Here is a 25530-nt window from a genome sequence, read left to right on the forward strand (position 1 = left end):
ACTTCAATAAATGTCCACGTGCAGACAAGTTGTATTTTAAAAGCCTTCCCATGGGCCTGTGTATAACACAGTTAACGTCTGAATCCATTTAATTAAGTAGCGGCATCAAGTCAGCATGAAAAGACAACATCCATCAGAGTTCATCTATCATCTGCTGCACAATGTGCCTGCCCTCATCCCTCTCCTGCCTGAACGTAGGCATATTAATAATGTATGTGCAAAGGCACGCCTTCCTGAGAAAGTGGTGGACACAGAAATCCCAGAGGGACATAACCCATGGGGGTTCCTCTGGAAAGCCTTCCCTAGCACATCAAGTAATCAGTTACCATCTTGTCTGAGGAGTGGCTACATAATCATCTGTTCTTTTGCCTTAAAAAAAAAAAATATAAAAATTATTTTAGGGCTCGACTTGAGACCCCAATACTCTTCAGTCCTGGCAATACAGTGACACAGGGAGTTCCAAAATCAAGCCCAAGTTTCACAACAGGACTGTGCTTTTCACATCCATGTCCCTATATTCTGCTCCCAGAGTTTTCCGCACCACCGCACACACTCCAACATGTTTTCTGTGCTGCAACACAGCAAAGTCGGATCAATGCACTCTGGCACCCAATACGTGAAAATGCATCGTAGCTGTACATTGTCAGTGTCAGCATTTAAGTAGTCGTCTATTTCTTACATAAGTGAAATTCGATACAGAGCACCAAATCTCACAGCTGGCCCTGTTTGTACATCTCTCCTGCCGCCCCTGAGCCCCGCCGCAAAAAAGCACGTTTAACCTCCAGGGACCAGCACACACGTTGTAGGCTCTAATCCACCGTCTGAACACACTGTCTGATCTCCTCTTACTGCTGCAGAAAAACAAAGGTTTGAAGTTTTACATTTAGCTCTGCTGTGCTTCGTTTGGCACATTAAACACAGAACACTAATTACAGTATACTATTCTACTTAAGGGGCTGTCAGCATTTCCACTGCAAAGCCTTTATTTCAGGGCTTTATAACACAGCTGTGAAATATTCATTTTGCACTTGAGTTTGACATGCAAAGATCTGGCTTTGGCCCAGGTTCCTCTGCCTGTTTGTTTTTTCAGGACTTGGGGTTTTTGTTGTTGGTCTGGCAGGGGAGGGCTGAAGATGGGTGGATGGAATTAACTGCAGGGGATGTTTGACTTACAAGAGCACACAAACAACAAAACCACTCAGCTCCACAGTTGGTTACTGTCCCTCACCTACCCAACGCCTCCCCCTGTTTTTGTATGTGCACACAGAATATGCACTTTTTAATTTATTTTTTTTTAAAGAGGCTTTTCTATTCCCTCCTTCCTCTCCAGCCTGAACCTTCTGTCCCTCAGCATCCAGTGCTAGCAAAGAGTACTGTCTAGACAAGCCTGGAGACTGAAAATATTCCATCTGCAAAAGCAACAGTAGTAAACCAAGCTCCAACACACGACCAATTCAGAACATCTCTGGCTTGACCGAGCAGTTTCCGTGTGTCTTGCAGTAAGCCTCACAAGCCTTGCTCACTGCCACCATTGCAGGCTCATACCAATTGCCTAACTGACCCTCTAGGCCAAGACCATCAAATTGGTTTCATGCAATCCACTGCACAGACTTGTTGCAACATTTCAAGGTGTTTCCAGCTTGAAACGCTCAATTTGAAGTGGCATTCATGGGGTGAAAGGATTCAGAGCTATATCTGACCACTGAACAAGTCCTCACATTTTAATCCATTAAAAAACAAAACAAAAAAAAACCCCAAAACAAACAAAAAAACCCCAAAAACCAAACACCTGATCAGAACATCATCATCTACAACAAGCAGTTGCCAATTCTAGGCAATTCGATTTCAAGATAACCACTTTAAGAACATCAGGGAACAATCTCCCACAACACAAATGATGAATGACACACCTTGGCCTTCTACCTTCGGTAGAAACCGACTTACCCAAAGGTTTTGAATCGCTGAGTTACGGGAAGCTTTACATTACATTTGTAAACCTGCACAAAAGCAGAGATGGGATGTTCTGAGGGGAAGTGTTCTGATGAAAATGCTGAGCCTCAGCTCTAATGGTTCTGCCAGGTGTCACTACAATGGTTGCACAGGGGTGTGCACACATTTATTAAAAATGATCCAGGCAGTTGAGAGAACAAGGAATAAAACAGGGACGGAGGTGGAAGAAAGGGAACATAAGCAACCCAGGGTCTCTGCAGGCTGTCTTTCCACACGTGCCTGCACACAGCGTGCGTGCGTTTGTCCATCTCTCCACACAGCCTCTCTCGCCTGCTCTCCCCTCCTGGCCTCCCCACCGTGCTGGCTGCTTTCAGTCCGATTCCAGCTGTCAGGACTGCATTCCTGACCCATCAGCCCCAGCTGTCAGGGGCTACGTGCTGAATCTGCACTCTGCCTTCTTCTTCCATGCACCTGGAGTAAGGCAGTCCCAGGGAGGCCATAAATACCATTGCATAGCCCCAGGGAAGTGGGTGGGAGGCTATTAAAAGTACCTCTACCAGGAACCACAGTGAGGGAACTCAGAACTGACAGCAGCACACATCTGCAAGTGTCCCTATGGCCTGCAAAAGAGGATACATAGAGGGTTAATCTCCTACCAGCTTCTGCAGCATGACCTAGCCATCGTTAAATAATTACCTTCTGTTTCTTCACTTAACAACAGCCTGATCCCCTAATTTTCTCTTCCACACCCCCACACCAAGGTCCAATTTCTTCTAAAATACTGCAGGGATGAGGAGAGGCACGTGTAACCTTATCAACCCTTGCTAAAGACGTGGCAAGCAGCAACTTCTCCTCATTCTCCCATTCAGCCATCATTCTCACCGTAAATGTGGCCCCGACTCTGATTTTCATAAGATTTCACAAAACCTTCAGAATATCTGCGTTTCAGAGATACAAATGTGGTAAAGGGACAAGGGGTGGAGTGTGTGTAAATTGTCCACCTTTGTCGGTGTCGTGATGATGCTATTTTGACTTTGGTGTGGGGAATTCTTTTTGTTGATGTAAGCAAAGTTTGTGAAGATTGTGTGATGAATGTATATTTTAAAAAAGAATAAGCAACATCAAACAGGCTACAGGTTTGCTGGCATGTAAAGAGTCAATCCTGATGTATTTCAGACTAAGCATCTGCACATGGAGTCAATCGGACCAGCTCCACAGGCAGGCAAGTGCTACGGGACACAACAGAGAGATGTCTCCTGTGTGGGCAGGCTTCAAAGAAGCCATTCCTGGAACTCTCGGGACCTGGAATTGTGCAGAATCACTTTTTCAAAAGGAACAGCTTTTTCCAATTTGCGAATGTGCATTACTTTTTCATAAGGAAAGAGAGCAGGCAAGATACCAGACTTTACGTAGGGGGTGCTTTTGCCCTCCCACACAGGCAATTTGTCCAGTGATTTTTTTTCTTCATAGTAGAAAAAAGAACGAATTCACCTTCCACTGCACAGAGAACTGTCTGTAAGAGGATTAGGTACAAGTGAGGACTTGCAACGTTCCCCCATCAATCTGTCCGAATAGTGGAGATCAAAGGAAGCAACTTCTGACTTTCTGGCAGTGTTAAATACTGGTCTCCTCCAAATCCACACACAGGGCCTGAATATAGGCAAAGAAAGTCCTTCAGTGAGAAGAAGGGAAAAAAAAGTAAATACAGTTCCCTTGGGCAGCATTTCAGTTACTCATATAAGGGTTTGAAATCAAGCAGGAACAAACGGTTCTCTCAGCGTAAGGGTCACTGTTTATCATTGTTAATCATCACTTCCCAGATAGGAAAGACTCTTTCCCCTCTGTTTCACCCAGGCTTTAGCACTCACAAGAAGTAAGAGACAAGAACAAGGAAAAGAGCCAAACAGGGATGCAGGCACAGGCTGGCAAGGCTGCTCCCTCTGCAGCTCTGCCAAAGTCCCTCCCCACAGCCAGCCCCGGCCCCGAGCTGGGCCTGCTCCTAAATACAAATAGCCAATGGTTAAAAGTCCACAGCTTTGTGTCAGAGATGGGCATCCACTCCAAGGAAACCATGGCAGCTCTGCATAACTCCTGACTCTGGAGAAGTCAAACACACAGGCCATAACATGCTGCTTCTAATACTGGTACCGCCGTGGCAAGGAACTCTGTCCTAAATCACCTCCTGCTGAACTCTATAAACAACGCATACGTTCAAACTAAACTTGGACACAGGGAAGACAGACCGAAAGAGAGGGTGCAGAAAGCCTTCCCCACAGTTAACCCTGCCAAGGGGAGCCAGAGAAGGAAAGCCACATCTCAGCGCTTCAAGAAAAGCATCACGTTACAATCCCCTTCCCCTTTCATTTCTTCTCACTGGGGCTTATTTTCGGTACAAACAGATCAGTGCCCTGTTTGACAAGGTTTGGGAGGAGAACTTGGTTATTGACCTTGTGTTCAAGAGTAGAAACGCACAAGCTAGAGCTGTGCAGGGTAAAGAAAAGCCTTTTGATCAGCCTGCTTGATGTGACACCATTCACTGGTGATTTCCTTATTCACGCATAACGCCCCATGCCAAATGAATCTATTTTTATCCTTCACCACTGATTTGCACAGCAGTTCTGTCCTAAAAGTCACGGGCTGCCACTTCTAAATTGCATCTCTAGATCTCGTCCCTACCTACCCAGCCTTCATTGCCACAAAGCCAACCATATAGATTTTTTGGAGAAGGAAACAGCTATAAGTAGTGTATTTGAGTCCCCAGGAAACATTTAAAGAGACTTTCTGTGTAAAAGCCTTGCCTTTCTATGCCCAGATTCCTTATACAGAGCAGGTGTCTGTCCCCTCCGCAGGAGGTCAGAGAGCTGATCTCTCCCGGTGCCTGAAGGCTTCTGCCTATAACACCTGAACCACTCAGGACTAGACACCTTGTCCTCCCACACATGCATTTCCCTGAGACTGCAGTGGTACTATGGGAGAAAGTACATACTTGCATCCTCAGGGGATTAGAAAATGGTTTTGTTGTAAGCCGATTTAAATTATATTTTTTAAAAAAACCCACTTATCAGCAATTTAAAAGATGCTAAGTTTGGAATAAATGCAACAGGAAAGACGCAGTGCGAGTACACAGCATTTATCATACAGATAACATCCCTACAGAAAGAGGCAGGTGGTAAAGAGATTAGTATTCGGTCTTTCCCTAAATATTGTTTAGACTATCTATTATTTGTTTCACAGTACTTGCAAGAAGTCCCAATGAACATGAAGGCCTCCTGTGCTTACAGCAGGTAGCAACATGTACTCTCACACAGCTTGCAGTCTATAACCAGATATAAGAGGACTGGATGGCAAAAAACCCCAGAAGCACTGAAGTAAAATGTCTTGATTATGGTCATGCAACAAATTAGCAGCAGAGCTGGGAATAACCTCACCTCCCTCCCAAATTCCAGCAGCTATCTACTGTATGGACCATGCCGCATCATTGCTGTATCTCACTCCTGCTTGAGGCTGAGGACAACATTTTTAAAGAATGCTTAAAAATTAATCAAAGGAAAAGACAAGAGATTTCTTTTTTTCCCCAAACCAATCAGATATACAGAAGGAGCCACACAAGCTTCCTGCCCACCCCCAGTCGCCACTCACCACCTAGCTCTCAGCAATCCCTTCCTGTACTCCCTGCCCTCTGCCCTGAGGAATAAGCTTCTTACAGAAGAGCGTTTATCATCATCTGCCCTTCGTGAATCCTAGAATTAAGGAGCTCTTCACATCTGCCAGTCAACATGCATATTGAATACCCAAGAGATTTCTCCTGTCAGCCAGAAAGGAGACTATGTCCTCCAGGAGAAGAGATACATACAAACACGGGCCAAAGACTGAGAAAACAAACTTCATGGAACAGCACAAGCACTGATTTCCATTGTCTCCTCAACAACCCTGCTGCTGCCACCACCTCCTGTTCCAGTACAGCTGGACAGTCCTTCATGGGTAATGCAGTGTCCCCATCGCTGCACCTGCTGCTCAGCCACCGCACAGACAACTCCGGCAAACCACATGTGCTCACTCAGGTACGCACAGCAGGGCCATCTTTTTGCTTCAAAGACACAAACTGGTACTATAGGTGAAACCATCATGATTCACAGTCACGGCTATCTCACATTCAGAACTCCGTTTAGTCTTTCCAGTTAAAATTACTTCCACGTTTTATGACCTAGACCCAGCACCACAAAGACCTGAATAACTCCCCCTGCAAGTCAGCAGCAAGAAACACCATGGTCTCTCTCTTACACACACACACAGAGGAAACCACCACTAGACAATAAACCACACAGAGAGACAAAGGGTTATAAAGATAACTTCAAAGCAATTCTAAACAAACTCATTAAAACATTCATTCAGCCCACTTTCCTTCTCCACATACTTTGCCCTTAAATCACTTCTTCCTGTGATTTTTTTTTCCCAAGGACCTTTTCAGTTTCTTTTCCTGAAGGAAACACAGTCTGTAAACGAGGTGCACAAAAGTCCAACATAAGCTGACCTATTTGAGGAGGTCGTCAAAGGTGACTTAACAAAAAGAAAAAGGGAGCAGGCTGCCATCTAAGTGACTTAAAATCCTGAAACAGGGGGAGCAACACTGGAAAAGCAGGTCTCCTCTAGCCTACATTTAGGCTCAGCAGCATGGGTAACTGGCAGAATTACCAAGTGTGAGAACCGAGGAAGTAAAACCACACTGAGAGGAAGCAATTTTTATCCACAAGCTTAAAAATCCCTTTAGTTTTGTTACCACTTAGCTCCTGCCATACTTCAAGAAAGCAAACAATTACAACTACTACCATTTCTTTACTGCTTGTTTAGAAATTTATAAAGCCCTAGATCCAGGCACACAACCAGCTCCTGTTCCTTCAACACTTCACAAAGTACTTCTGTTTTCACATATTTAGTTCTTAGCAAAAAATTGCTGCTGCAAAAAGCAGAACACACAAAAAAAAAAAGATTACAGAGCTCCAGTTTTCAGCAAAGAGTCAATGCTCCTAATGCATGATTTTCCGGTCGATAGTTTTACACGCATTCACCTACTCAGAAGCATTTAGCAGAATCTGTAAGAAATAACTTCAAGCGACACATGTAGTTCAGAAATACCTGAACTACCAGCTCTAAATACATTTCTACAGTTTAAACAAAGGATATAAGAAGCAGACAAACACTTGAAGGGCAAACAGTAAGACTGAACAGCAACGCAATGCTTAAGAGACAGAACACTCGTGTTGACTGTCATTTGTACTGAACCACTATGCTAACCCTGCTCAAGCTGTATTTCATGTCTTCCAGCAAAAAGATAGTTATAAAGCTTCCATGTCCACTCCTTGCTGTGGTGCACCGGCAGCTAAGGTAGTGGGCAACAGCTGGATATGAGCTTTACTCTCATCCCTGCGCAGGAACTGGCCCCTGCATGAAGCCAGGCTGCAATTCCCATCACCAACGAGAGAAGAGGTGTTGGATGAAATGGAGTTGATTGCCTGTCAGAGTTAGAAGAATGCAGCTGATGATTTGGAGTCTTAAAAAAAAAAAATAATATATATATATATATTGCAGAAAGAAATGGTTGTAGAGAATTGTTCATGGGACACTGAACCCTGAAAATGTTCCCACCTGCCCACAATCTTGCCTCTCTTCTTCTAACTGTATCAGGCTGTTTAAGAAATTATATTACTTCTACCTGCAAATCTTGCCTCTCTTACATCCTTGGAACATCAGAGGTTGATACCCGCAATAAAGCACTTTGGAGACAATATTGTGCAAGGATCTGTTTACAAATTAGCCAAAGACAAACAAGCACTTAGAGTTTAAAGATGGAATTAACACCAGCCACAAGTAAAGACTAAAACTGGCTGTTCAGTGCTTATCAGCACTTTCTGCTATTTCTATAGAGGTTACTTCCTACATTTCTTTTGGGTGAGATAAAAATCTATTAGTGACAGAAAGGACCACAGAAATTGGCACAATCTGCTACGGCAGCCATGCTGACCGAGCAAAGACTTGTACTAAAAAATCTTGTACAAAGAACCAGGAAGGTACTTAAAAATTGCAGAAGTCGTTTTGCTTACAAGCACTGCCTGGGAGAAGTCCTATGCACACTCGCATGGTTCAAAGGATGACAGCAGCACCTGTGAAGCACAGCCACACAGTGATGTCACTTCAAAATACTGCCCCCTACAATATGTCACAACATAACGACCAAGGCAACTAGAAGCACTGCACATACCCAGACTACTTGTCTAACAGGTACAGGACAGAAACATCTGCCAGAAGGAATTCAGTAAAACTCACCAGCAGTTTTGGAGTCACAGGAACCCAACAGACTGTCACAGACCAAGCCCCATAGCTTTGGGGGACCAGGTCGCTGCAAACCGAACACTGTGGGATTTCTGACAGATGTTCCACCACAAGAGAAAAGAGCTGGGCAACCATCAAGCAGGAAGCCAACGCTCCAGACCCAAGCATCTTGTGCTTTATGCTCTTCCCAGAAGCCCAGCCATATGGCATTTTGTTGTCACCTTCCCCAGCTTTTTCCACTGAAGATGGAGCACTGGGAAGTCTTCTTGAATCAGTTCTAATGGAGGGAAGCCCTGGTGCTACCCCTTTCTCCTATTTTTACCAACAACATTACTACAACAGTTCAAACATACTTTATATATAGCTCTGTGGCTTTTTTCCAGGCAGAAGTAACTCAATGCTGGTGTACATATGTTTAGACCACAGCAATTGGAAAGAATGTCCCATAAACACTGTTAACTCTGCTGCTCCACTGTGACCAGAACAGGCTCTAACACTGAGGAAATACAAGCCGTGTCAGGAAAATAAAATAAAAAAAATCATCCACCCAGAAGCTGAGCAAGCCACTCGCCATCTGCACAGCACTCACAGACTTCCACTGTAGCCCCAAAAGATTTATAGCTGTAAGTTAACAGCCAGCTCTTGTCAAGATATAGTGTCTGACTGCCAAGAGACCACATAAAGGTGACCAGGGTGTGTGCCAGCCTAAGGGCAGACATGCAATACACAGAGCATCTGCCAGTATCCACTTGCATTTTAAACTAGTCTTATAAACTTAAGGACTGGACAAACAGAAATTGGCACAACTCTATTTGCAAACCCTGCTTGTACTGAAAATATTGGTAGCGCTACCATATTTTAATGACTCTAACTTTAGTCCAATACCCATTAAACTCATGCATTGAAAAGACAAGAAGGCCAAGGTGCAGGAGCCACAGATGAACATTCAAAGTGTGCTTCCCCCAGCGCTGTGTGCATGGGCCCCAGTGACACAGATGGCAGAGGTGCCTGCTATAAACCCAGGGGATGCTGATCCCAGTGGCTAGGTTTTAGCATGACCGCAGGGCAGCCAAACCCCAGGCAGCAGCCCACAGGGAGACACAGTGTCTGTTGCATTCCCTCTCCTAAAGGAGGGTGCTCCTGCTACCACATGTAGACAACCACCAGGTGATAGCTACCATGCCTTTCACTAGACTGTCCCTCCCATGGGTTGCAAAGACAGCTCTGCCAATCTTCCCAGAATACACTGAAACAACCTTTATATCACATTTTTCTCTGCAACAACTAAATGCTACACAAAAATAAGTGTTTAAAAAAAAAAAAAAAAAAAACCCCAACCAAAACTCTTGCCTTTTCTTATGTCTGAATCCAATGGCATTGGACTCTACAGAGAAGGAAAACATAATCAACACTTCAGAAGTATTTAAAAAGGCACTTCATCCTTGTTCATGCGGCATAGAAAAGCTAATAACCAACATCTCATGCCTCTCCAGAGACAGAGCTCTCTTGTTCTGGGGTATAAATAATCTAGCTTTATCCTTGTATAAACGTGTTCGTAACTTCAGGGATGAAACTGTCCTTCTTGAACATGTCGGGTCAGCACCTTGCTTGGATCAGAGGAAGCTCTGTCAGGAAGCCTCTAACTGGCGAAAAGAGGGGAAAACAAGTCCACACTTTGGGGGTGGTGATGGGAGTACATAAGAAAAAAGGAATTTCTCTGGTTAACTGTTCATTTGGGGGGTGGAAAACAGGGAAAGAGAAACAGTCTCTGGACTGGTTAGCAACATGCCCAGGGAATATGGATTAATGGACAAAGTGAGTTGGTCAAAACAACATGATAAAGACAACTGCATGATATACATATAAGGCATGCGTACACATACAGCTATGTGCATGAAATGAATCATCATACATAGACTCTGATCTCGCAATCAGCCACAGAGGCACTTATCTTTACATCCATTGCGTGAAATGGAACTGCACATGCTTGTACTACCTCACATAAAATTAAGCACATGCTTAAGTATCCACAGGAACGGTGCCAGAGTTTGCACTGTTCTCTTTTAAATCCTTCAAGGTCATCAGGACGGTAAAAACGTTACATGAAGAGGTGTGCAAGACTTTGTGTATGTTACAGCTGTAACACTATACCAGTGTCACTTTATAAGCAGGGGGAAAAGAGTGGGTTGTAAGTTACTGTACTGACAGGCACACTAAGAAAAGTAACATACACTCAATCAGAACAGAGTATGTTCTTCCTATTAAACACACACACGCGCAGAAAAATAGAAACATGTTCATACCATCATCCAACCAGGCCCCATCATTTAAGTATGTTCTACAACACAAAATCCTGCTTGGCAGCTGTTTACAGTACTTTCCTTTCTGGGGATCTGAGAAAAGCATCCAAATTAAATCACAGTAGAGAATGGGAGGGCAGCACATGGGACAGAACCCAGGCAGCAGACCTGGAAGTAAATCCCTCTTCCACAGGGATGGCCACAACACGTAGGCAACATTGCCTCTGCTGCTCAGAGACAAGACCCTCTGCCCGATCAAGGGAAATCACCTGCTTTGACATTTTATAATGGATTTTGCTTCTAAGCCCTTCCTTCTGCCCTAGCTGCTTCCGCAGCTTACGTAGATCAGTGATGATTACCGTTCTGCCAGCTCCTCAGCATGAGAGCTCCCCAACTCAACTAACCCCAAATGCTACCAAACATGCTTCAGGCCCGCAGCTCCCTTCCCCACAGCCCAGGGCAGGAATGCCAGCTCCTCTCTGCCTGGAGAATTACAGTATTGTTTATACAGCCTCCTCCCCTCCTCAGCCAGGGCTGCTGGCTAAGGCGGACCGGGTTGCTCCTCCCTGTATAACAGGCCCTAAGTGCCAGAAAAAAATACCAGGAGAAAGAAAGCGTTTCTGCTGCTTGCCAACAAACCTTTAGGCAGTAGGTGATGAGTGTTTCCAATTGTTTTAAATCTCTGGAAAGCACTGACAGCAAAACTAAATGCCTTATTGCAGCAAGCACTCTCATCTTCCCACTGGAACATACAGGGCTCTCCACAGCAAGCAGTATTTCTCCAAGCCCCGGTGACCTCAGGTGCCAGGTGCCCTGTAAAACTCTTTTCTTTCACTAAAGAAAGAGGCAGATTTTCCCAAACTAACGAGACAATTCAGTTCCCTCTGCAGAGATGCAGAGCCGGAAGCTGCCCACTGCCATCTCATGCAACCATATCCTCTACCACAGATGACAGTGTTATTACCCAGGGCAACCTGGTGCTCTCTTCCAGCCTTGCTGGTCAGCCTGGAACTTTGGTCACCAGAGCTCCACCACAAAGGATCAGACACTGTCTGGAAACACAGACTACGAGCATATTATATAGGGTTTGTCTAGACTGGAAGCTCGGTTTGCCTGTTTTTTTTCCAAAAGCTGTGCTTAAATTAACCGGCATGGGCTTACCCAAGGGTGCAGTCCCTGGGAAGAGCATCGGGAGCGCGGTGCCCAGAGGAGCCCTTCCAAACTCGGCAGCCGCCCGCTGCCAGGGGGTAAATACAGCGCCGCGCACATGGCGCGCCGCGGCCGCCCGGGGCGGGGCCAGGACACACACCCCCCCGAAGCGCCCCGCCCCCATTGGCTGGGTGGCGTCTCCATGGCGACGGGTGGCAGCAGGCACAGCCCCTCCCGCGGGAGCCGGCCCGGCCGCAGACAGACCCACCCGAGAGGGAGGCGGGCGAGGGAGCTGGGTGGGCTCCGCCGCGGCTACAGCGGCCCGGGGGGAGAAGCGAGGGCAGAGGGCGCAGGGCCACGCCGCGAAGCTGCCAGCAAGCTGCGAGCGGGCACGCCAGGCCGTGCAACTGCAGCCTGGTCCTGCGTCGCCCACCGGCTCTCGCCTTGCGGGAGGCCATAAATCAGCCCACTGGCCATTTTATTAACGGGCGTGTTTACATTCAGACGCTCCTGGGCAGGGATGTTCATTCCAGGGACGTGGAGCAGCTCCCATGCACAGCAGAGATAGTCCAGGCACTGCATCTTCTCCCCCACCGCTGTGCTCTGTTTTCCACCAATGGCTCCATCAAAGAAAAAGTATTTATCACAGGTCTCAGATATCAAAAAGCTTATTTGCAACCCCACTACAGGAAGCGAGCCAAGAACTTTGCAAAGCAAGCATCTACAAGCCACCCACCACAACGGTGATGCAGGAGACCTGCTCTTTCAGAAGTTACAGCCAGAAGCACAGCCTAAGCAGACAGCAGCGAGGAAGCTGAAGGAAGCTGCCTCTAGCCCAGAGTACCCTCCCCTCATCCTCCCCCAGCACCAATTATTCGCACCACTGATTGCGTGTAAAATACATCTCAACAGCTTAGCTCGGGAAGCCTGCAGAGACATGCAGTGCAAACCGTGGATTATCAGGGAGGAAGATTATCCTCCTGGTGCAGGAGAAGGTGGAATCCCAATTCCAGCCTCAAAAGCCGCTCAGGCTTTTAGAAACAACTACGTCCATCGAGGCCCACCGCACACTCATCATAAATATTTGTTAATGCATTTCATTAAGAGCGTTTTATGTCATCTTGTCCCCATTCCCCTTCACCACCACTCCCATAGCGGGGTGCAGGGCACAGGGTAGGCAACCACCCTCCAGCTGGCCCTCACGGTTGGGCACGATACACAGAACCATTTTTGAAGCCTGTCTGGCCATGATTCGGTCCAAAAAAACCAGGTGGGTTGGGACCAGATGGGCTTAAACAAACGAAGCAGATCCCAAATTTGTCAGTTCCAGTTTACAGCCAGCAATGCTTTCGGACCCAGCTGCTCAAGAAGGATGACACCCCAAAGCAGGTTTGAAACAACTGCGCTTGGGACCACTATATCTAGTTCAAAACTGGGAGATAAGCCAAACACAAGGAGTTACGCAGCTGTTTTAAAGCCCTGGATGCTGGGACACTTTGCAGTAAGTGGATAAGCATCCTGTCTGGTTTACATTGAGGGAAAAAGAGGCTCAGAGACAGTCTGAAGAGCAGAGCACAGGACCCAAAACCATTAACTGCATTAAAAAAAAAAAATACATAGCTCTGTTTCAAGGTTCACTCTACCGTTACACATTTCAGAAGCACAGAAGCATTGGTTAGGAGCATCAAAAGCATCACTCTTAGCCCAGACAAAGCTCTTGCAGAAAAGACACTAATATTGATGCAATGTAACTGGCAAAAAGAAGTCCTCTTACTGGTATAGCCTGTTTCTTTGAGGGACAGGATCATTGAATAGACTCTTTTTATGCTGTGTCACCATTAAAACAGCTTCTTGCGGAAGCTCAGCTTGCAAATTGTTTTCAGCACAGGCAAGTGCTTGGCCAAGCACACCCTTACACTCATGCCCACTCTGGATACCTCCAACACCATCCCCTTACGGTCCAGGTCACGGCCCCATGGCATGGCCAGGGCTGAAGCACAGAGCACAGCAAGTTCTGAGCACCGAGAGCAGTCACCAAAGGAGGAGGCAGGTCTTGCACACACTCCTTTCACCCTCAGTCCTATTCAATGGTTCAGCAACTCCAGCATCTAGATTGCCTTAGGGACTGTCTAATGAACTCAAGCTCCTTTGGTGCAAAGTCCTGGGCTGAGCAATGGTGGTTTGGTTGTTTTGGGGTTTTTTTTGCAAATGAAAGCATCCCTAGTACAAACAAGACTTCAAAGGCAAGCAGCCCCTTATGTGCTACTCAAAGGTGAGCAACCAATTTCAAAGCCCTTGGGAGAGCTCAAAGGCTACCACTGTTAAGCACAGTAGACATAGCTAACACTTCAGTACTGGCACTTCAAACAACTGCCCTATGCTGGGCCTGCCTGTCGACAGGGAAGGGTTTCTGAACAGGCAGCACTGTTTTTCACACTGCCTGCTTGGAAGAAAAACAGGAGCAGAGAGCTTTACATGTCTGTATCCTTGAATCCATTGACACTGCCACAAAGTTGCTCTCTCCTTCTTTCAGAAACTCCTCCATCTGCCTGCTCTCAAGCCATTTGTTAACGTTGTGACTGCTACTATGCAACCCTCAATAATCTACTTTGTTCCTGAGAAAGGAGTCTGCCTGGATCAACGATGGGGGAAGTTTCAACCTAACCATGCAAAGTGTTTGGGAGATGCAGAAATTAAAGAACCATCACTGTAAGGAAGGAATGTCATTGTTCAAATTCCACCAGGTAAGAAATCTCATGTTAGTTGTTAAATCACATTAGCCTTCTTGACCAATTGTGAATTTTAATACTGTATTTGGGAGAACAAGCGGGACTGGCTTTTATTGCTATTGGCTTGGAAACTCTGAATACACCAGCAGTTCATAGACTTTTCTATAGTACTATTTTCAATCAGTTTCCCCACAGTAACTAACAACAGTACTGGTCTCCTGGGACACTAGCAAAATTACAAGGCATACTGGGGTTTCCACAGTTCTAATTCATATGGTGCTTAATCTGCTTGAGCCTATTGGAAAGTCATCGTCACCAGAGCTACTGAAATCATTAGTGACAATGGAACCAAGTCAGCATTTACAACAGCACAGTTTGGGGACCTTTAAGCAAATAATCCTAAATGAACACACAGCCCTCACATGTGAGAGGTGAGAAACATCCCTGGTAATCTGCAAGAGGCTGGGCTTTGAAGCTAAAGCTAAGATTTGGCCTCAGAGGATCAGGATTCAATATCTAGGTCTGCCTCAGACTTCCTGTGGGAGTCTGGAGCCATGTCTGTATAGGAAAAGCATGTCCCATTCCCTCCACACCTTTTTTTTTTTTTTAAAAAAAAAAAAAAAAAAAAAAAAAAAAAAAAAAAGCCTGAAGCTCCTCTGGGCTGGGTCTACTTTATCACAGGTCTGTCCAATACTCACCAAAGCAAGGTAGAGATGGGATGCTCCTGCAGTTTGTGATCATACATATACTAGCAGCAACTCACCTTTGCACTAATATTTTTGAAGACAGATCACATGGCACAGATCCACTGCTGGTTACAACAGCCACAGGCCTCAGCTGTATTTTCCTTGCACAACAGGCAGACATGCTCAGGGCAAGGCTAAGCAGCGCTGTGGTGATTGGAAATAGTGGGAGGTTTTTCTGAATTGCAGTAGCCACCCCATTGAGTTGGTGGGTACAGCCTCAGCAGAGCCCGCAGGGTTTCAGGTACAGGCACCAGCCCACATCTGGAGCTGGAAACCAGAGCAGAGAGCACACTGCAACCGTGCTACGCACATACAGGAGCCCTCAGAAACTTCCAGCTCTACAGAGGCATGTACATCAGACACAAACAGAAGCCTGAAGTGACTGAAACTGGGCTTGGTGCTAGTTAGTTTTTCAGACCTGGGATCACTCGGTACTAATATCAGGGCTCCATTCTGCTAAACACTGTTTGAGCATCACGTAAGCACTACTCCCTGCCCCAAATATCAAGACCTTTTAAAAAAGCCAAAGACTACTTAGTACATGGTGTTTGCTCTCACTCTCACAGAGAAAACTGTACCAAGGCTAATCGAGCAACTTCTCCCTAAGACCTGATCAACAGGAAGCAAAGTATCTACTCAAATTTGCCAGGCCAACAAAATGCTGACCACCACTTTCTCAGCTGGAAATAGAGGCAATGCCCTGCAGTTGCTTTCTACCAGACACAGAGGAGAGTCAAATAACATACAAGTCATTTTACAGGCACTTGCAGACCCTTGATGATACAAAAGCAGATAGTGGTTCAACCTGGCCTGACTCCCAACCAGCACTTCAACTGTTCTGCTCTCCAGAAATGAATGAGGTGATACACCACAGGTAGTATCAAGCACACAGCTAGTGAAACAGATGGTACACTTTGGAGGAGATCTCTTTCCACTGTGTCTGTGGATGCCTTTCTCTACCAGTCCTCCCTGCACCACAGTGAACAACAGTTCTGACCAGCGAGCAGCAAACGTACCATCTGCAACACTGACCAGCCCTGACCTCTGCCATCTTACCGTTCCATCCAGGTCTTTGGCAAAACACTACACGCTTCACAGCCCACTGCAGAAAAACAGCCCACAAGCAAAAGGGGGTCGTTGGTCTATATGTATATGGTTTATCCAGCACAGCAAGGACATGGTAAAACCTGCTTATGAGTCTCTCCAGCCAAGTTAGCTAAGTCCCACTTGCCTTCTCAGAATAGTCAGCTCATCTGAAGGAGGTGAAGAACATGCAAGGCAAGAAAGACCATCCAGGTAAGCAGCATATGACTACCTGGAGGAAGCAAGAACCATTTAAATCCACGAGGCAAATGACCTGGTTTGTGTTATTTATGCTGACGGCACCCCAGCTGTTAACACGTCATCACTCTCTCCCTGCCATGGAGAGGTCTTCCTGCTGTCTTTCACAGTAAAGACAGGAAATTATTCAGGGGTGGATAGAAGGGCGGATCTTTCCAGCAATCTTGTCCCAAGATTGGCAAGAAGGATCACAATGGTTCATGGATACAGTTGCAGGCTGTACAAAACCAAACATGTTGAACTGCTATATGCTTTTATATCCACCTTACTTCAAGAACCAAAAACAATTGGTACTGCAGTCCACCAGCAAAAAAACTTTGGCTTTGATATGCCCTGTGTCTAAAGTCACATTTAACACTCATGTTCGTCACCAATTCAGGCCAGGAGAGCTAGCCAAATCACCCTGTAATTTCCAGACACAGCATAACATTTGTAGAGCAAAGAATGGACCAAGGAAAACCTGTGTGTAAAGTTGTTAACTAACACAGGGTCATCTTGAGGACCATGTATTTGAGGATGGAGTAGAGGGGACCAGAGCGGCCCAGTAGGGAAGGATTCAGCCCCTGAGCCATGACACTCTCAGTTGCTCCACTGACTCTATCCACAGATACAGGCATGCCACTGAAATGCAGGTCTGGCTATGGAGAAGCTAACCAGCCTTTGTCCTCTGCTTTAAGGGACACTGTTATAAGCCTGACTAGAGACACACGTGAAATCCCCTCTATCTCTGGACAGCAGCCCCTAAGCTGTTGAAGCAATTGGGTGTGTTTAGACTGAGCAGTGCAGAGCTGTGAGAGAGATCCTTAGCTATCAACTGGGGTCAAGCAACATTCATGGATGCTGAAGCAGAACAAGCGCAGCAGCAGAAGGCCAGACAAAGGTTAGATACAGCTTCTCAGCTGTGCCACTGGCCACACTGGTCCCAGAGCTGGTGCGCTGAGCACTGCTCAGACTCCAGTGGAGTAGAGAAGGGGAATAGGACAATACTGCGCTGAATAGCTCCTCAAAAGCACCATCATTATGTAAAAGACTGTGGTGGCCTGACCCTGGCTGGAGGCCAGGTGCCCACCACAGCTGCTCTATCACTGCCCTCCTCAGCTGGACAGGGTTGAGATAAGGACAGGGAAAGATCACTCACCAACTACCATCACGGGCGAAACAGACTCAACTCAGGGAAGATAATTTATTACCAATCAAATCAGATTTGAGTACTGAGAAATAAAATCAAATCTTAATAACTCCTGCTCCCACCCCTCCCTTCTTCCTGGGCTCAACTTTACTCCTGAATTCTCTCCCTCCTCCCCCCACCAGCAGCACAGGGAGAGAGGGAATGGGGGTTGTGGTCAGTTCATCACACGTTGCCTCTGCTGCTCCTTCCTCCTCAGGAGGAGGACTCCTCACACTCTTCCCCTGCTCCAGCGTGGGTCACCTACGGGGTCACAAGTCCTGCCAGCAAACCTGCTCCAGCATCGGCTCCTCTTTCCACAAGGCCACAGGTCCTGCCAGGAACCTGCTCCAGCATGGACTTCCCATGGGGTCACGGCCTCCTTTGGATGTCTCCACCTGCTCTCGTGTAGGGTCCTCCATGGGCTGCAGCTGGATATCTGCTCCACATCAACCTCCATGGGCTGCAGGGGGACAGCCTGCCTCACCATGGTCTTCTCCATGGGCTGCAGGGGAATCTCTGCTCCAGTGCCTGGAGCACCTCCTCCCTCTCCTTCTTCACTGACCTTGGTGTCTGCAGAGTTGTTCCTCTCACATCTTCTCACTTCTCTCTCCAGCTGCAATTGCTCTTGGTGTTTTTTTCCCCCCTTCTTAAACATGTCATCACAGAAGTGCTACCACCATCGCTGACAGGCTTGGCCTTGGCCAGCAGTGGGTCCATCTTGGAGCCAGCTGGCATTGGCTCTATTGGACATGGGGGAAGTTTCTAGCTGCTTCTCACAGAAACCACCCCTGTAGCCCTCCCACTACCAAAACCTTGCCATGCAAACCCAGTACAAAGACCCTTCCAAATCCTGCCAAAACAAAAGCTTATGACAGCATCAGACAGGCTGCTCTCTACCTCACCCACACAGTCAGGCTGCTCAACCGTGCATCCAGCTCCCTGGGAAATGCTGCCCACGAGGAACCCAGCAGGCTCTGCTGCTGCAGGACCAAGTTGTTCCCAAAGACTTACAAAGAATCCCACTCCACAACAAGCCTCAGCTGCACCTTAAATGATTTAATAAGAGGTGATGACTTTTGAAGCATTTATATCAGTGAATCAAACTTATGTGTTTTTTGATTCTGTTCCAGTTCAGGATCAGCAATTCTCAGCTGATCCGGCTAAGACCAGTAGTGGTCTAAACTGATTCGTGTTGGAAGCTACAATATTTTCAAACAAAAAAGACTGTGTACTGAAGGCAGGAAGCTACAGCCAGGCCAGAAACATTACTCCACTCTCCTGTGTCCAGGAGAGCTTGTGGTCCTAGCCAAGCCCTGCAATTTCTCAGGGGATTGAGGAGCTGGAGAGTTGTGCTGGGAATGCAAGGGGCATGACAAGGCATGAGGGGGCTCAAGCTTCCATGGATCTGTTTCCTTCTTAAATCTGCGTCTGCTCACCAGAAGGACACAGAGGTATGCATGTGTGTTTCTGCCGCCCTAACCAGGGAGGTACCATCAGGCTGATAGGAGCCCAGAGGCTGGCAGTAAGAACAGACCATGCCTCACCAAAGGAGGACAGGAAACCCTGTCGCACTAGGAGCAACTTAATCAGTGCTCATTTTCAGAACAAAAGCTCTCAAAAAGGTTTTGCAGAGCCATCCAGTCCAATGTGGAGCAGGAACAGGCGCTCCAGCTGCACATGCTCGCACGACACTTGGTGGAGGGGAGACCACAATACAACAATCCCTGTGCTGAATGACTTCCTGCTGGGGAACGTCAGGTTTGAGTCAAAGCGCTCTTTGAAACTGGCAACTTGAAATATTTCTGGCTTAGAAAAAACAGGAGAGATCAAAGAAAGAAGCAGCAAATTCCAAATGCATTTCTTTGACTCCCTAACTTACTGGTTTAGGGAAAAGCCTGTAGCAGGTTTTGTAGCAATTTGTTTCTACATTGACATTCATAGTCTGCTTTGACTGAGGATACCCACACCCCCCCAAAATAGGTACAGAGACATCAGTTACAAAGATGCTTGTAGTTACAAGAGTAGAGCTTAACAATATGAACAGGAACTGTACCTGCTCAGGTACGTTACTTCTGTGAGCAGAGAGAGATTTGTGTAGCCAAGTTGCAGGGTACTAGAGCAACCAGGGCACTTTAGCAATGGGAGATGGCTCAACCCTTGGCTTCCCAACTGTCCCACTAGTGACACTCATGCAGGGTGATCAATGCTGCTTCAAAGGCACTCGGTGCCCAGCTTTTAACTTCATGTCTCTACTGGAATCACAAGCATAGTGACCAGATGCATGGCTGGCTTTCTGGTAAGGCTAGTAGTAATCCTCTAGAAATTGAACACAGGCCAACCAACTTATCTGAGGAAATTTTAGCTTCCAGCCGCCAGACTGACATGTTAAAATCGCAGCAATCAACAGGCCTAGACTTAAGTCACTGTACTCTATATTGGTTCAACACAAAAAACAGATCTCAAGAGAACAGGAAAAGTGGATTCAAGCCATGAAGAGCAGAAGACACACACACAAAAAAAAACCAGTCTAAGCACAGAGCTAGTCACACAGCAACAAAAAATCAAGAATCCCACCAAACAAAAGTTGTTTTCAAAAAGCAGCAGCAAAACCAAACACTACATCCAATTTGTCAACAAGCATTACTTAAAGAGCTCCTGTTCCTTCCCCTTATTTTATTTATTTATATTTTAAACATCCATAATTATGTATTGGTTCCTTAGTTTTACTCCTGCAGAGATCTCCTGGGGCTGCACAGTAAAACCATGCATTAATTATAGGCAAGAAATAAGCCCTAATAGAAGTCACAAAACAAGTTCTCTCTTGTACAGCTCCAAAGTAACACATTGCACGTCCTGCACAGCCCTCATGCAAAATATCTGTAGTTACCCACACTCCCTCTTCCAGAGCAATGCACAAACAGGTCTCTGCGGGGCCAGCCTCCCACAGCCTGCCCACGGCCAGCCCAGCCTTACATGGCTGCTTCACTGAAAGGAGCCAGTTTTCACAGGGTTTCTCTTCAGCATGACGAACTGCCCAAGGGGTCTGTCCCTAACCACTGAGAAAGCCTGGTAGGCCTCACACTGCCAAAGAATTGTTTAGGAAAGAGCAGGGACACTTTCCACTGGAGGGGAAAATCACAGCTCATGGAAGTTAAGGCAGTGCCACTGAGGGTGCTTGTCCATCTTAAATGGAGCAGCTGGTTGCAATAAAAGCTTGAGGGACTCAGAGGAATGACAGAGCTGTTGAGGGCTTGCTCTTCACCTACATCTGCACATACAAAGCACAATATCACCTTTCAGGCATTAATCTAAGGCAACAGTCCTGCTCCATCCTATGTAACCAAGCAGTGTTCAGCAGAGATGACCAGCCAAAGCTACCAGCTTCATAGGCTCTTCCATACTTCCATGTAACTAGTGTCACACGCATCTCTTGGAGCAGTCATTTCTCAAAACGTCCAAAAGACAAAGATGCCTGAAAAAACCCTCCCTGCAGGTCAGCAAAGATCCTTCAGAAGCAATGTGTATGATACTCAACTTCAGTCCCAAGGGATTTACCCTCACACCAAATAGCAGACTGAGAGCATCTGTTTCCTGCTGTTTTAGAAAAGTAGAGCTGCTTCTCACCTTGGAAGGCAAAGGAGCACACGCATAGCAGAGGGAGCATCTCCACAGATATCCAACATATGTTCGAAGGGGCTCACTCCTTTTTTGCCTTGCCCACTCCAGCTGTCCCACTGAAGGCAGGCCATAACTCATTTGAGGGAAACTCAGAGCAGATCGCTTTAGGAGACGAACACTGGCACCTAACTGCTCATCATGACAAATTCCTTCTACCAGCAAACTTCCCAGCAGTTCCTTTGCATCTCACTGATTAACTGCTCTTACTAATAAGATACAGAAAATCCAGCCCTCAAATCCTAATATAATGGTGTGGAATAAATCCATTATATCCCCAGGGGATTAGACAGCCTTGGCTGCACACTGGGAGACAGCACAAGGGATACAATGGAGCTCTTCCAAAAGGTATGTGCCAGGAGGAAAAAAAAAAAAAAAAACCAAACACCAAAACAGGTACCAGAGAAGACCCGGGATATGTAGCAGCAGATCCCGTCTCTGGAAAGGAGTGTGCAGACCTTAGCTTCTGTTCACAGAGCCAGAATCCAATGCCCACTGTACATGGTGGGACAGGTGGCTTTTGGCTCTTTTGTCAGAGGTCTCTACAAAATACAAATCAACAAACTGCTCTTCAGCAACAGCTACAAAGCACGTTTCACTGGCAGTTGCCACACTGCATTAAATGCAGCACATGCATGCACATACACGCACTGAGGTCATGCACAAACACCAAGGACTCCTCTAGACAACTTTGGGAAAGCTGAGCAGGTTTTTCTTTTTTGGCAAGAGAAGAATATTGTGTTCCTTGGTACTAAACAGCTGTCTCAGGGGACCTCTGACCTGAACTAGAGTTCTGAGAACAGGATCTCATGCTGGGGACAGGGCATTTAGGTAAAGTGTCATTTATTTCCCCTGAAGTTTTACACACACTCTTCACTCCAACAGATAAATTTTGAAGCACTAATGTTTTGAGACAAATGAATGTACTTTGCAGTCATGGATTACAAGCATTTCTTATTTATTAGTGAGTCTTCACAAGGTAGGAGGGATTAAGCTTTCTATTTATGGAGAGAGCAAGCTATGCAAAGGCTGAGTGATTTGCCCAGGGTTACAAGTGAATCAGTGGCAGGGACAGAATGAGGTGCCCTGACTCAGAGGCGCCTGCTGTCAGCACAGGGCAATGCCACCCAGCTCCTGTTGTCCCTGCAGCCGGGGTTAAAGTCATCCTCCTCTCCTCATGACACCAGTCAATTTCCAGTGAGTGACTGTCTGTTATGAATTCTCCACAATACCAAGAAGAATAACAGATTTTTCAGGTAGAAGGAATTATACTCCAGGCAAGTCATCCCCAAGGGAAGGGGGTCTGAGGCACACAGAGGAGGAACACAGAGAAAAGTGCATCCAGGCCTGTGGAACACCTGAACAGTTACCTCCAAGAGACGTCTCGCATCTTCCATCTTTCAGACCATCCTACCCTTCCCCACATGTTCACAGAACACTCCTTTGCGTGGCTGAGAGCAACTGCTTACACAGAACAGGCCTTTGTGTATCGTTAGCTGCTGGTAACACAGGTTAGCAGTTGGAAACATGGAGGAAGAGACAGCATTATATTTCTTCTGTCAGTCAAATGTAACAATGCCACAGTGTGGGAAATCCCAAGTGTGTTCTGATACAGACTGGGAACATACCACACAAGCAAAAAGAGTGTGTTTCAGAAGAGAGACCCAGGTTTTAGCAAGGATCTGCAGCACAGTAAAGATCCCAACTAAAAGACACGACTACAGTCACGTATCAGTTGCTCTGCATCACTCTACAGTTACACCAGGTCTCCCAAAGCAGTATTGTTAGTGCAGACGGGACCTTAGGCAACAAAGTTAAAGCACGCTGGCCGCACCACGCAGCACTCACCTTGCTGCCTATATCTTCACGCTTGTTCCCAGGCTTGCTTCTCCTCAGCTTAATGGAAGGAGAGCGAAGTAGATTTTTGATCCGACTTGTTATTGTAGACCCTTCGACCGACATCATCTCCAGGTGCCAAGAGGGTATTCACCCCACACACAAACCGTGCCTGGGGAATGAACCCAGGTTTGAGGCGGAAATACCAACGTGCTCAGCTTTGCTTACACTCGTTCACATATCTCTCAGCGATTCTGCTCGGGAACTCCGCTCCTGTTACACTGCAAAGCTATTCACAGAGGCTGGCAGACTTTCCTTTTGCAGATTCCAGAGGATCAAATCAGCAGTAATCTAAACTGAAAGATGCACCCGTAGGTCAATACAACATTCGCAATAAATTCTAGCCTCGTTCTTTGCAAGAAATGCCAAATTCAAGAGTTTATGATAAGGGTGGGTGCGGTATTACTTATTCTCAGAGGCTTCCACAAGAATTATCATCCTTTTAGCATCAATTAGCACATCTAGACCAATTCCCAGATCCAAAAAATTTACATGTTTTACACTTCAGTATCATCTTTTGACAATGACAAAAATTCCCACCATTGGAGTCCATTAGCAGGGTCCATCCAGCCCCTTGCTTTTGTACTACACATCCATTCCACCTTAGGCTTCCCAGTCTGGAAAGCCCAGCGCCGTACTTGATTGTTAAACGCCAAGTCGCAGAAGCACACCGAGAATAAACCCGAGGGAGTTTTTAACTCTCACAAATTTAGCTTTGCTTTAAGTACACACATATACGCAGTGGGTGATGTCCGATAATAAAGGCATATAACATTTCACATCCCCGCACCCTCTATTTATAAAGGGGATCGAGGAGGAACTGTAACTGCTGCCAACGATTACAGACCCCCGGCCAAATCCTTCACCTTTCCCGAAGCCCCGGAGGTGGCCGGAGGAAAGGGGGGAAAGAGGGCTCCAAAGCCTGCAGTAAATTATCCTCCCGGCTTCCGTGCAAAACGGGGGCGGGGGGAAGAGAGAGCGAGAAAGAGAGAAGGGGAAAGAGAGGAGAGGAAGAGAGACACGTCCAAGTCAGCACAACCGCCAGCCCCTCTCCTTGCGGCGGCAGCACCGCAGGCTGAGGGGACGCGTTTCTTCCACACACCCCCAGCCTAACCCGCCGGCTTAAACCTCTCCTACCTGGTGCCCAGGAACGGCTCTGCCGGGGAGGCCGGCGACCACGGTGCCCCGCAGCGCCTGCCCATGCAGCCGGCCTCCCCCGAGGAGGGGCCGCGGAGCGGGCCGCCCCCGCGGGCGGGGCGGGGGCCGTTCCCTCAGAGGCGGCTGCGGCAGCGAGGGGGCGGCTCCAGAGTCTCAGGCCTCGGCCAGAAGCGGGGGGTCGCGGCCGCCCGCCGGGCCCCGCGCCGGCCCCGACAGCTCAGGGGCGAGCGCCCGCCCAGCCGCCCCCTCCCCGGCGGCCGCAGCGCCGCCCGCCCGCATCCCCGGGCCGGCCGCCCGGCCCCGCTACGGCGGCCCGCGCGGGTCAAAACGCGGCGCGGAGCGGGGGGGGCGGCGGACGGATACGGGACGGCGCGGAAAGCTGGCGGAGGGATCAGGGTTGCTCGGTTGCCGTTACCGGGCTTTTGGGTAGGGGTTGGCGCTGGGCGGGCTCTGGCGCTCCATGGTGGGGGGAGCGAAGTGCGTCTCCCACCCAAGAGGCAAGTGGGACCGGAGGGAGGCAAGGACATGTAGAGATCGCTGCTGTGACTGCCGCTTCTCGGGCCCTCGTTGTGTCCCCCCGCCACCGTCCCCGTGTCTGGGGGCGATTTGCTGTTGCTGGGAGTGTCCTGCTGGCTGGTCTGCCCCGGGGCCGCTGGTGGGCCGCGTCTGGCTTGTTACCACAGCCTGCCTGTGCTGTCAGGACCCCTCTGGGGAAGCGACGGGGCAGGGGGCTGTGGGACTGTGTGGCCCTGCCACTCTGGGGTGGGAGAGGGACAGGGGGTGCCAGCCTGCGCCCGCCTGCTGTGGGATAGCCGGGTAGGCCTTGCACACACACAGCGTTGCTGTGACACCCGCGGGGTCTTGGGGCCTTCTTGAGGACAGCGGTGCCTAGGGTGCTTCTGGAAAGATGTGGGTCCTGCGTTTCACTGTGGAGGTGGAAATACAAAAGCGACCGCCTTACCTTAGGGTAGCCAGACTTGGCTGATACGCATCTTCTAACACGGTACATCTGGTGTTGGGATTTACAACGGTCGCAGAGCTAGCTGGTGTGGAGGCTGCCAGCAAAGCCAAACCCATGGCAGCTGGGCTGG

General features: G+C 47.6%; 1 protein-coding gene across 4 annotated transcripts in view; it reads right to left on the minus strand.

Moving 5' to 3' along the window:
• The window catches only part of MAPKBP1 (mitogen-activated protein kinase binding protein 1), a 101688-nt gene extending 76939 nt beyond the window's left edge, over nucleotides 1-24749 (minus strand). For 2 of the 4 annotated variants that reach the window (XM_075754434.1, XM_075754435.1), the window contains exons 1-2: nucleotides 24419-24748; nucleotides 23234-23577 (exon numbers count right to left, since the gene is read on the minus strand). In XM_075754434.1, coding sequence (XP_075610549.1) covers nucleotides 23234-23350 — 117 coding nt within the window. In that variant the 5' untranslated portion in view covers nucleotides 23351-23577; nucleotides 24419-24748. Of the gene's footprint in view, nucleotides 1-23233; nucleotides 23578-24418 lie in introns of all 4 variants that reach the window. The other 2 variants (XM_075754433.1, XM_075754432.1) reach the window with 2 other exon arrangements.
• Between the last annotated feature and the right edge of the window lie 781 nt (nucleotides 24750-25530).

The sequence above is a fragment of the Balearica regulorum genome, chromosome 5, assembly GCF_011004875.1.
Source record: "Balearica regulorum gibbericeps isolate bBalReg1 chromosome 5, bBalReg1.pri, whole genome shotgun sequence".
NCBI classification, from domain to species: Eukaryota; Metazoa; Chordata; class Aves; order Gruiformes; family Gruidae; genus Balearica; species Balearica regulorum.